This window comes from Lycorma delicatula, chromosome 3 (genome assembly GCF_047948215.1).
Source record: "Lycorma delicatula isolate Av1 chromosome 3, ASM4794821v1, whole genome shotgun sequence".
Classification (NCBI taxonomy): Eukaryota; Metazoa; Arthropoda; class Insecta; order Hemiptera; family Fulgoridae; genus Lycorma; species Lycorma delicatula.
Genome location: NC_134457.1, coordinates 106,009,299 through 106,022,064, shown reverse-complemented (window position 1 = coordinate 106,022,064; position 12,766 = coordinate 106,009,299). Strand labels below are relative to the sequence as shown.

The 12,766-nt window shown below is 29.0% G+C and overlaps 1 protein-coding gene across 1 annotated transcript; it reads left to right on the top strand.

Moving 5' to 3' along the window:
• Positions 1-4,241: 4,241 nt before the first annotated feature.
• Positions 4,242-10,604, top strand: LOC142321183 (uncharacterized). Its single transcript, XM_075359177.1, has 3 exons — positions 4,242-4,370; positions 9,234-9,412; positions 10,232-10,604. The coding sequence occupies exons 1-3, from the start codon at positions 4,242-4,244 to the stop codon at positions 10,527-10,529; spliced, it is 606 nt and encodes a 201-aa protein (XP_075215292.1). The 3' UTR covers positions 10,530-10,604.
• Positions 10,605-12,766: the final 2,162 nt, after the last annotated feature.

Genomic DNA, 12,766 nt, shown 5'->3' with positions numbered 1-12,766 from the left:
ATGCTTCTTGCCAGAGGGTGATAGAAATCAAACCATACGAATAAAATAGAATAATAATATCAATTAATGTTATTGAAAGTTCATCCGGTTCCATATTAATCAACCCACCAGCTGAAGAATGTTGTAAACCGGATGGACCCGGTCTAGCTTCATTTTCTGCAGGTTCGACAGCCTCCATACCTCGTAAGATGTTTGAAATTTCACCGTTGTTAACTAATTGTACTTCTTCTTCTTCCTCATCAGATATAATAATTCTTCTTGCTCGACTCATCTGTTTAAAAATGAATTCATTATTTAACGTTTTTAAAATAAAATTTCGTATATTTTTCGAATTTATAATTTGTTCAACCTCATCAATAAGTAACTTAAAAATATTTTTCGAAGAAATACAAAAACTAAGAGAAATGCAAACAGATACTGCAGCAAGTTCGCTAGGTAAAATATTATCAAAATCAACGCATATCAATTCATTTATAATAGCATGTGATAAATACATAATATTTCTTATACTGTACTGATTTATGATCTTACTCCTAATCACAATTTGAAGTATAAAACTATGTGGAGTAACAATTGCAATTTTCCATTGTAAACATTTCAAAATTTTTATCTCATAATTAAAAATATCATTTTTATTATATAATCCAGAAGTTAAACTAATTAAATCACCTACTAAAAAATAATTATACGCTTCAATATATTTTGAACTAATAAATAAACACACACAAGCTATTAACTTTAGTTCCGCACTTTCAATTTTTTCTTTTGATAAAAACTCATTTAAATAAATAATAGCATTTGTAGCTACACTAAAATATGAATCGTTTTTTAAACAAAGATCTCTTATCCAATTTTTAATATTAATTATACTTTCTATGTTTAAATTCTGATTAATGTTCAAATTAATTTTTGTAGTAAATGGTGATTGCTTTTTAATTAAACTTAAAAATACTCTATCCAATGTTAAATTTTCATCACACAATGCTATTACTTCATCTTGGAATGATTCTAAACAAAATAACATTTCTGAAAACATAAATTTATATTAAATGAATTAATTATTGAATTACTAAATTAGAATTTTTTTAAAAATATACAATCCCATCCCAACCCTCACCATGTAGTGGATGATATATTGCTGTAAATGGTATCGGGTTTTCTGTTATTATTACTACTGCAGTAGGAACTTCTATTCCCTCTTCGTCATCAGAATCTATTGTTTCACCTACTACATCTACAAAATAGTCGGGAAACAATTGCTGGCAAACATCAAATAAGTCTCCTACTGCTAAAGATTCAAATGGAACTATACACCATTTAGTTTTACATTCATGTCCAATATTTTCACAATCACTACATACGTCGCTTTCATCAACCTCTTCTTCACTTTCATCAATCTCTTCATCAATGTCAAACATATTTTTAACAAAAAATTCATTTTTTTGTAAACACATTTTTAAAAACTATTTTATATTTATCTCTTTAAATGAAGATAACAAAGTAATTTTATTTAATCTGTAAAAAAAACAGTTGCATTACTATTTATTTTAATTTTGTGAACTAGATGTACAAGAATTGATTTTAAATACATAAACTGGAACAGAATTATTTTACATTTAAATATTGGCTGGAAAAATAATTATTAAATAAATATGAAATAGAATTATATTTAAGCGAATAATTTTACATTTAAATATTATTTCACTTACCTCTTTAAATAAAGATGATAAAGATGATAATATAATAGTAGCAGCAAAACGTAACAGTAACAAGAGTATTAATTTTATTTAATCTGCAAAGAAAACAGTTGCATTACTATTTATTTTAATTTTATGAACTAGATGTACAAGAATTGATTTTAAATACATAAACTGGAACAGAATTATTTTACATTTAAATATTGGCTGGAAAAATAATTATTAAATAAATATGAAATAGAATTATATTTAAGCGAATAATTTTACATTTAAATATTATTTCACATACCTCTTTAAATAAAGACGATAAAGATGATAATATAATAGTAGCAGCAAAACGTAACAGTAACAAGAGTATTAATTTTATTTAATCTGCAAAGAAAACAGTTGCATTACTATTTATTTTAATTTTATGAACTAGATGTACAAGAATTGATTTTAAATACATAAACTGGAACAGAATTATTTTACATTTAAATATTGGCTGGAAAAATAATTATTAAATAAATATGAAATAGAATTATATTTAAGCGAATAATTTTACATTTAAATATTATTTCACATACCTCTTTAAATAAAGATGATAAAGATGATAATATAATAGTAGCAGCAAAACGTAACAGTAACAAGAGTATTAATTTTATTTAATCTGCAAAGAAAACAGTTGCATTACTATTTATTTTAATTTTATGAACTAGATGTACAAGAATTGATTTTAAATACATAAACTGGAACAGAATTATTTTACATTTAAATATTGGCTGGAAAAATAATTATTAAATAAATATGAAATAGAATTATATTTAAGCGAATAATTTTACATTTAAATATTATTTCACTTACCTCTTTAAATAAAGATGATAAAGATGATAATATAATAGTAGCAGCAAAACGTAACAGTAACAGCAAAACGTAGTATGAATCCGTTAAATTTTTGGCGGGTATTTATATGTATCGGCTATCATTATCATTGAGATAACTTTGAAAATAACAATGCTATCACCAATTGACGCAAATGCATTATCGGTTGACTTTCAAACTAGTAAACAAGGTTAATGCAAAGTCAGCAAGCACGTGTACATTTTTTTATGCCGAAGTAAGCACATTTTTTTTTTTTTTTTTGAAATTTTTTTTTTTTTTTTGAAATTTTTTTTGTTGATGACGTCATTGATTTTTTTTTTTTTTTTTTTTTTTTTTTTTTTTTTTTGATGACGTCATTGATTTTTTTTTTTTTTTTTTTTTTCGGGTCAAAGGTCAATTTTTTTTTTTTTTTTTTTTTTTTTTTTTTCGGGTCAAAGGTCAATTTTTTTTTTTTTTTTTTTTTTTGATGACGTCAGTGGGGGCGGGGGGCGGGGTGATGACGTCATTGATTTTTTTGATGACGTCATTGATGACGCTTGTCCCAGAACCGGCATTTTTACACTACTAATAATTTACATCTTAAACTATGTTAGGTAAAATTTAATCTAGATCACTTGACTGTGAATCTACTGTCGTTACTGAAATTTTTCATAAAAAATGAAGAAAAGTTGCGTCTTTTCTATTTTTTTCTCCACAGTGGTTTTTTACACAACGTACAAGTAATTGTTCATGTTATATGGTTGTAATTACAAATAATAAGCATAATCTAACAAAACTTAACCTATATGCAGAGGATTGTAATTTTTCTTAACCTTGTGCTATAAGAACGGAAACGGGTCTTAATTATCGAGCTTCACGCAGAAACGCATTACAAAGTATTTAAATAGCCTGCACCTAATTAGTTAATTGTAGCTAATTACATGTTAAATTATGTTTAAAATTTTAATGAAAAAATACATAAATAATTTTTTTTTTTGTGGGGGGATAACGGAGACTATTATGATCCTTAGCCCTAATCTAAATCTAAAACTTTCCCATAAAAAAGTAGCGTAGAAAAATATAGCATATAAAATATAAAATATAGCAAATATAAAATATAGCAATCATATCAAAAGACCAGTCAAGGAGATTATCCTGAAAACAGGATTGTCATGGAATATTAAAACCCCAAAAGAACAGAAGATGACAGGAGTGTATTAAAATATACAATTGCCACTTAAAACCCTACAACCCATTTCTAAAGAAATGTCAATATTATAAAAACTGGTGTAAAAGCCCGCAATTAAATAACATTATGATTAGACATAATATTGGGAAAAACGAATTAACTGTTTTATTTTTATTGGTACCATTCAGAAATGTTGCTGGCCTTCTTATAAGATCCATTTCAATTCTAACAATGAATTTCAGGTTCATAACCGTTACGGACATTATGTATTTATGAAAGGAAAAAAGATGTTCCCTTAATAAAACAGATTATTGTTAAGGCCAGCAGGACGTAATACGGTATGAACAAGTCTATGCACAGCTGAATCTGTCCATTGCGGCGGCCCGCCTTGGAGGTTACAGATAAGCAAAGAAAAACCTTAATAATAATTGTTCGAAAATGATTATAATCAATTATTGCGAAATAAGTAATAAATAAATAATAATTATAAGAAGGAAGCGGCAATACAGGAGGTTATGACCGTTCAAAAGCTACTTCGAAGCCAGAAAAATTGTGTCAGCCGATCACCGAAGTTTACATCCTATGTTCAGGTTGCTGCGGCTCCTGCAGCTTCTTTTAAGTCAATGAACAAGACTGCAGCCAAAGTACAGATTGAAAAAATCCCAGCTCAGGGATCTGTGAAAACAGAAATAATGATTTTGGAAAAGGAAGATTTAGAAAAAGCAACAATGGAGCCGCCGAAATCGCGGAAGCCTTTTGGGTGAGAGGGCAAGTAGTTCGGCCGTCCCACATGTTCTAGCAGTGAGTGCATCCAGTCTCAACTGTGATGTACTTCTGATCCCACCATCGGAGCCGGTGTCATTTGATGCTGACAGCAAGATATCCTCCACGATTTACGGTGAAGGATCTGAAGATTCCATCTACCTGGATTCAGATACTCTGGAATTCGACATCTAGACCTTCAGGATGATAGTAAAACGGAAGAAGAAAGGATAAACGGAATGGCCTAACTGATAACCTAGGCGATAATGGCAGAGAATTTTTTAAGAATTTTGATCAAAGGAGGATTTTAATTTCTTTTGTTTGATAGTGAATTTAGTTATACAGGATCGATAACATTTTGTAAGAAATGGTTTGAGAGCTTAAGTGTATTTTAAGTGTTTTTAAAGTGCCAATTTTATACGGTTTTAAGTAACAAGGACCCTTTACACCCTTGTTACGTTGTGTTTCTTTTGGGGATTTTATTACTCCCTGACAAGTCTATTTCTGGGTGATATTTATTATGACAAGACTAGTCTACTACTATGTCGCTCGTGCTATTAATAGGGAAGTAAAAGGATTTTTCTTTTTCTTCTTGATTTAGAAAGGGGCTAATGACCACAGCAGTCGATGCCCCTAAAACTTCGAAAAAAAATTCACATATTTTCACATATCATGAATGTTTTATTCAATTATAGATAATTAGGGTACTTTACGCGCGCTTTAAGATTTTTTTTGTGAATGAGATCATCATATAGACAGACAACATACGAGCAAGTTGGTTATTTCTTCAAATTTTTTATTTCAGTTAAAGTACTTGTAATTTAAGTAAAATAATAGTCTTATCTAATGTAATTAAAGTAATTACGTAAATAATTTATTTTCCAAAGATAAAATTAATCATTTATAAACCGGGCATTAATAATTAAATTCACTTTACCACGGCAAACATACGACTAAGAAATAATTATTTCTCAAAACAGTTTTCCGGAACTTTTAATACCCATTAAGGTAAAAATTATAATTTTTCATATGATAGCTTAAAAATTGCTGAAGTTAAGAATTAAAAGTAATTATTATTATTTTATTAATCATTCCAGTTGTATATGAAATAAAAGTTGGTTGATTACCTTTATTTATTCAATCAAAATGATTTATAATTTTATTTTAGCGATAAAATAAATAAATTTAACAAAATAATTTTATTTGATAACATATACGAAAGTAAAAATTATAATAACCCACCGGGTTGGTCTAGTGTTAAACTTGTCGTCAAAAATCAGCTGATTTCGAAGTTAAAGTTCTCAGGTTCAAATTCTAACAAGAGTAAGGCAAGCTTACGTGCTTTCATTTACTTTTGAACACTAGATCGTGGATACCGGTGTTCTTTGGCGGTTGGGTTTCAATTAATCACACGTCTAGGGAATGGTTGGCCTAAGTTTGTTCAAGACTGCACATTTAACGGTATAGTTACAATGCTGATGCGACTATAAATAAAAGTAAAAAAAAGATTATAATAAATTTTATTATAATCTTTTTTTTTACTTCAGTAAATTTTATTACTCATAATTAAAACTTTACTTTGCTCTTTACACAGAAGGAAAATGATTACTGATAAGTACTGAAAAAAGTGTGACGAAAAGTGTGATGATATGTATGAATACAAATGAAATATAGTCTTCTACAGTTTCAGGTCAACTATTCTTGAAACGTGTGGTTAATTGAAACCCAACCACCAAAGAACGACGGTATCGACGATCTAGTATTCAAATCCGTATAAAAGTAACTGACTGCCTTTACTAGGATTTGAAACTTAGAACTCTTGAATTATTATTACATTTAAATAATAGTCTGGCTCCAGTAATATACATAATCATTATTATTTATTATTTGGAAAGTTGTCAACAAACATAAGAAGAAATTTTATTAAGTGATTTTCGTAAATAAAATTGCAGTAAATAAAATCTCTTCACTTGTGTGAAATTAAAAAAATACTATTAAAGTATAGGACTGAAATGGTATAATACTTTAATTGCAACTAGTTATTGTTTAACCACCTGTTTTAAACACGTAATAACATTTGCACCTCTCTCTAAAATAATATAAACAAAATCATTAACCAAATTAACCGATGTCATCTTCAAAAAAAGCAGTTTTCAATTTCCAAATTCAGTCAATTTAGTCTTCTTCAGTCTTTACTGAAAAAAAAGTATTTCTAATGAAATATTTTATTCACTGTTATTTTTTTGGGTTTCTACGGATGTCGGGGATGTGTGTTATGTGAGTCAAAGGGTTTTAAAAAAAATGTATTTCATGAGTTCCTCAATAATATTTAATACGTTCTGCAGTAATATTTTTGTATCTGTATTTTAAAAAAAATAAACTGATAAAGGATTTTTATGACTGAAATCAAACGAATAAAATAAATATAAAAGAAAACAGAATATTACGTAAATCTTTTTTTTTAATAATAGATAAATACGAGGCACGGCTGATAAAACTTTGTCCACTAGTGTGCTACACGGAGACAAAAGGTACTATCGAGTTTAGCGTGACAGCACATGGTAGCTAAAATACCCCCTCTATTTGAAATCATTTTTCGGTTAGTTTTCAGTAGCAGTTAAAATGTAGTCGAGTACGGCCAATTTGTCGAATTTTTAACAGCAGAAAATCTGAATCCTACGAATATTTTTCATCGTTTAAAAGCGGTTTACAGTAGTGAAACTGTTGACAGGGTACTGTAAATAGGTGGGCGTTAAAATTTCGCAAATGTGAAGCTGGTAAAGTGACAATTGAGGACGCATCTTGCAGCGGACGACCAGTTTCTTCGACTGACGAGAAACATCGAAAGTGGTGGACGATTCGCTTCAAAGTGACCGGTGAATCACCCGGCAACGCATCGCTATTCAGTTAGGCATATCTAAAGAACGAGTTGGCCATATTATAGAGCAATTGGGTTACCGTATAATCTGTGCACGATGGGTACAGTGCAAACTCTCTGATGGCTCTCCCACGCAGTATGACATACTCTGATACCACCGACGATGAGATGAAAGAAGGTGTGGCCGCTATGTTCCGAGAAAGACCACAGAATTTTTCAGTGACAAAAACTTGTCACACGTTGGGAAAATAGTACATGGGGATTATAGGGAAAAATAAATACTGCAATTTTTAGCTAAGGTATTGAGCTTTTATTCATTTTTTATTTCATTCCAGTATCTGTTTTTCATTACCATGCTACTCATATATATGAAAAATTTATTAGCCGAACCTCCTGCAAAATTTTTTTTCAACCAATTTTTAGTACACTGAATGTAAATTTTGTATTTTATTTACCGTCGAAAATATATGATAGATATGTTCACGCCTTACATGAAAAAATAGCGCTAAATACAGATGCTGCAAGCTAAATTTTTAGAAATTTATCCGGGATGTAACATTTTTTTCTGATGAATTATTTTAAACTTTATTACGAGTGTTTAAAATAAGTGAAATTTTTTTAAATTATTTAAATGAATTCTCATTCAAAAATTAAATTAAAGAAAGAAACTTATACACCACAGCAAAGAATTAAAAAAAAAAAAAAATATTCAAAAGAAACATATATTAATAGAATTGTCAAACTGACAAAAATAATGGAAAGAAGTGAGTCTCGCAGTTAACTGCAACATACTTACTTATAAAAAATGGAGAAAAATAAAGAGAATTGTTTTTAAAAATGTCAATGACACTACGATGGCGGCACACAAGTACACTTAATGCGTCGTATATGTTGAGATAAACGCTCTTATTTGTTAAGAAAATTAACCAGTCTTATTTTTTTACCAAACGTTAACGTAGAATATGAGCTATACGTCGATAATTGGTCACAATCCGTTAAATCGTTTTTAAAAAAATAATGAAACTTTTTAAAAAATTAAAAATTTAATTGAACTTGAGATTAAACAAGAACATATATTAAATACCTTGAGAAAACTCATATATTAAATAAATATAAACCAATAAGCGTACACTAAATGTAAATTTTGTAATTTAATTATTGTCCAGAATATATATAGATATGTTCACGCCGTATTTGAAAAAATAGCCCTAAGTTAAGATGCTCCAAGATAAATTTCTAGAAATTTATCGAGTGGCCACTTACATCGTATTCTAAGTTAAACCATCATACATTATATACAGAAGTTTATCACAGGCTTATATTTTTAATTTTAGATATGGGATTATTTTGCAAAGGATAAAAGACAATAGAGACAATAAAAGACAAAAACGTTCAGATCATTAAAGATATTTCTAATTAGTAATGGAAAAAAGGATAAACTTTGAGTTAAAATTTATAAACAAAAAAATAATATTTTGTAATCGTTAGCTGTAAATAAAATTTGTGAAGCCAGTTGTTCGATGAAAGTAAAAATATAATTGGACTTTTACTTGATTAGAAACAAATGTTTAAGAAATAATTGAAATGATAATATGGAAATTTAAACAAAATCACTGTTATTTGGCTGCAAATTTACTATTCTCCTTAAGACTTCCATTCTTATGGCAGCCGAAGCTGAAACCGATTGAATTCTTACTGATTTTTGGTTTAATTTAACGTTGTTAAATTCATTACAAATAAAACTGTTTTAAAATCGGTTGGATATATCTGTGTAAATAAAATGGAAAAGATATCCATAAAAAAAAAAAAAAATGTAATACACTTTAAGCATTGTATATGATATGTGTAATTGCAATTTTTATTTCAGATGGAGTTCACCAAAGCGATGACAGCAAACATAATACTCTTAATCGGATTTGCGGTAATGATTCCTTTGGCATTCGGTGAATATAAATTTCATCCCAAATTCCATCACCAACTCAGAGGAAATGGAAGCATAAATGGTACACATGATCTTTTTATCGGAAATTTAACCGAAGGAGATGTGTAAGTACAGGTGTTATCAACTTTGAAATATTTTTAAATCCTATAATATAAATAAAAGTTAAGTATTCTTTTTAGATGTAATTAGAAATGCGTTTTAGACGCATGAGTCGTCTCATCAGTTAAACTAATAATAAAACAATTTAAAAAAAATTGTATATAACTTACTTTTCTAACAAAAATTTTTATTACAGACAAGTCATTCATCAGAAATATACCACTAACATTTAAAAAGTTTGTCTTAATTGCTTTTTTAAGCAGATACTACTACTCCTTCAATCTCTATGGAGGATTTGTAATGTCTCTTCATTTCATTTGAACTTTTCTGGATTCATTCCGTATAAGGCATGGCATTTTTCAGGCTTTTAAATTTCATTATCATCCATCAGCAACTATTATTATGCATCAGACTGTTGGTTTCTGCATAAATAAATATTTTAACTAGCATTATTTATTATATTAACTGATGGGGACGCATAAAATTAACTTTTCATGTTATATTAAGTTTGTTGTATAATTTTAAAGATAGATAATTACAAACATACATAAATATGTATATAATTTGTGTGTGTGTATGTATGTATGTATGTGTGTGTGTGGGTGTGTGTGTGTGTGTTTGTGTGTGTGTGTGTGTGTGTGAGTGTGTGTGTAAAACAATCTGAATACAAATAAGAAACGAGAAAGACATCTGTAACGCAAAAAAAGAATACAATGACTTTTAAAATGAAATATATTTTATAGAAAAATTACTGTTTATGAACAATAACACTAATAGAATTAAAACCATATTAGAATTAAATATTTTTAACTTGTGTTTTCTAGATTACTATACCATAGTGGAATTGCTGCAGCTGGAAAAGGGAATGAAAGTTTTACTTATGATTTCCAATATCCGGCATACGGTTACAACAATTTAACAATTAGTTATTTAAAGGTCATCGATTTATTAGGCGAAGGTAGAAATGGATATCCGTCTTTGAAGGAAGGAGGAGTTGGATACAACTACACCGTCATCAGTTTTAAGTCAAACAGCAGTTATGGACTCAATTTTAATTTAACAATCTACGGAAATGTTAACCAGTTTAATAGAACGGTTCATCAAATTATTAGAAAACATTAACAACAAACAAGTGAAGTAAAAATGTATCGATAAATAAAAATAATTTCATGAATAAATTTTGATGATATATACAAACATGTTTTCATTTCACTTATGTTATTTTCTTACTAGAAATTACTTAATTCCTTTTTCCCAGTCGAACTGTAAAAACGTCCAGATTATCATATTGCCTCAGTAAAGTCAAATACTTCAATATAGATAGCACATATAATACATGGTTCCTTAAAGAAGGGTATATAATACTTTGCATTTCATTCTAATAAAGGTTTTTTCGTTTTTAAAATGTATTAAACAATTAATATTTTCTATTTAAAAGAATGAGTAAATTCATACTTTTCTTACTCATTAAATGAATAAGAAAATATATGCAACAATGAAAAAAAAAATTAAGTTAAAAATTTATAAAATAAATATAAGATGTAGTATTTTGGCTTGGTTCGGGTGATTTTCTAGTAAATATCGTCCAAAAATGATAATAAACATCTTTAACTTATGAACAGCCGTTCATAATTGTTTATAATAATTATAATGATCAAATTTCTAATAATAAACTAATAATGTTAATCCAAGTTGTTTTAAAAGCATATAACTTCCAACAAACATATGTTTGTTTTCTAAGTTCCCCAAGAAAATTTAAACTCTCATTTCCATTTATATGAAAACGTTGTGTTCTCTGGGCACTTATACGTTAAAGAGCTTGTGAATGATGATATCAGATGGAAAGGTAAACAAAGGAAAACCAATCAGATCACTGCAAGATAGCCGCTGTCAAACACAACGACCAATCACAAAGAGCCCGTATGGACGTTGCCAAAGTAAACAATATCACAACTGATTAAGTAACAAATTTCTTTGAATTATATTTAAGATCATAGCTAAACATCTGTATTTTATTAAAAAAAAAAACAAAAAAAACACCAAAACAAAAAGAAAAGCCACCAAGAAGGATGACTTACAGTAAAAAAATTAAAACACCCAACTTTCATATAGCCCAGATAGACTTAGGACTATGCAAAAAAGGTCGAAATAACCCAATACACATAAAATAATATCCCTACATACTGACCAAAGCATCCTTTGTTAGGTTAAATATTCACTTTTGTCGGAATGTACAGAAGCCATTTACAACGAAGTATTGATAAATATTGAAGACAAGTGTTTACCTAATGCAAATAAAGTTCTTAGTCAATTGGGAATGCCAGCACCCACCCGAGCTGCAGAATTGATCTATCATCAATTCTGCAGCTCATTGGAGGTCATTGGAAACGGACAGTTGGCAGTCGATGAGACGTCTAGACGAACATCATTTCTTGATAAATTTTGAAATCGAAAGGAGAACTAATCGAAAAAGTATTTCCAAATGTTCAAATTAATCATAGAAATCACGATTGGCTCAGTGAACGAGCTATCCTTGCCGCAAGTAGTTAATTATCCAACGGAATTTTTAAAATCACTTATCTGCCAGGATTGCCACCACACATATTAAAATTGAAAATAGATGTGCCAATTATCCTGTTGCGGAATATTAATCAGTCAAAACTCTTTAACGGCACGCGACTTGCAGTTAAGAAATTGATGAATAACGTAGTGGAAGCAAGATTTTAACGGGGCCCTTCAAAGGTGAAGATGTCCTCATTCCTCGAATACTCATGATCCCAACCGATACATCATTTCAATTTAAAAGATTGCAATTCCCAATTCGATTGGCATTTGCAATCACAATCAATAAAGCTCAAGGTCAATCTTTAGAATTGTGTGGTTTAGATTTAGATGCGGATTGCTTCTCACATGGACATTTGCATGTGCGTGTTCCCGAGTCGGCAAACCAGATAGGCTTTATATCTACGCAGACAGTGGAAAAACAAAAAAAATATTGTATATCAACAAGTATTGCAAAATTAAACTTCTATGAAACATATGCTTTGTTTTGTTTCTCATTTCTCATCCATGCAACCACAATGTGCCACAGCGAGGCGTGGTGGATACAGCTAGTTATTAATAAATTGTGATCATTTCTTTCTACATAGAATTTTATTAATAAACTAAATTGAGGATCCAGGTAATTATCCCAATTATAACACCTTCAAAAGTCATGTAAAAATGCATATAATAAAACTCATACCAAAATAAGCTGTTTTATCTGTTAAGCCACTGTTCTCTTCTTTTTTTAAAAACCTTATTTTTTAAACAAGTTACAGGTTTGTTAACTTATATGTGGGTAGGGGTGCGCCAGTTAA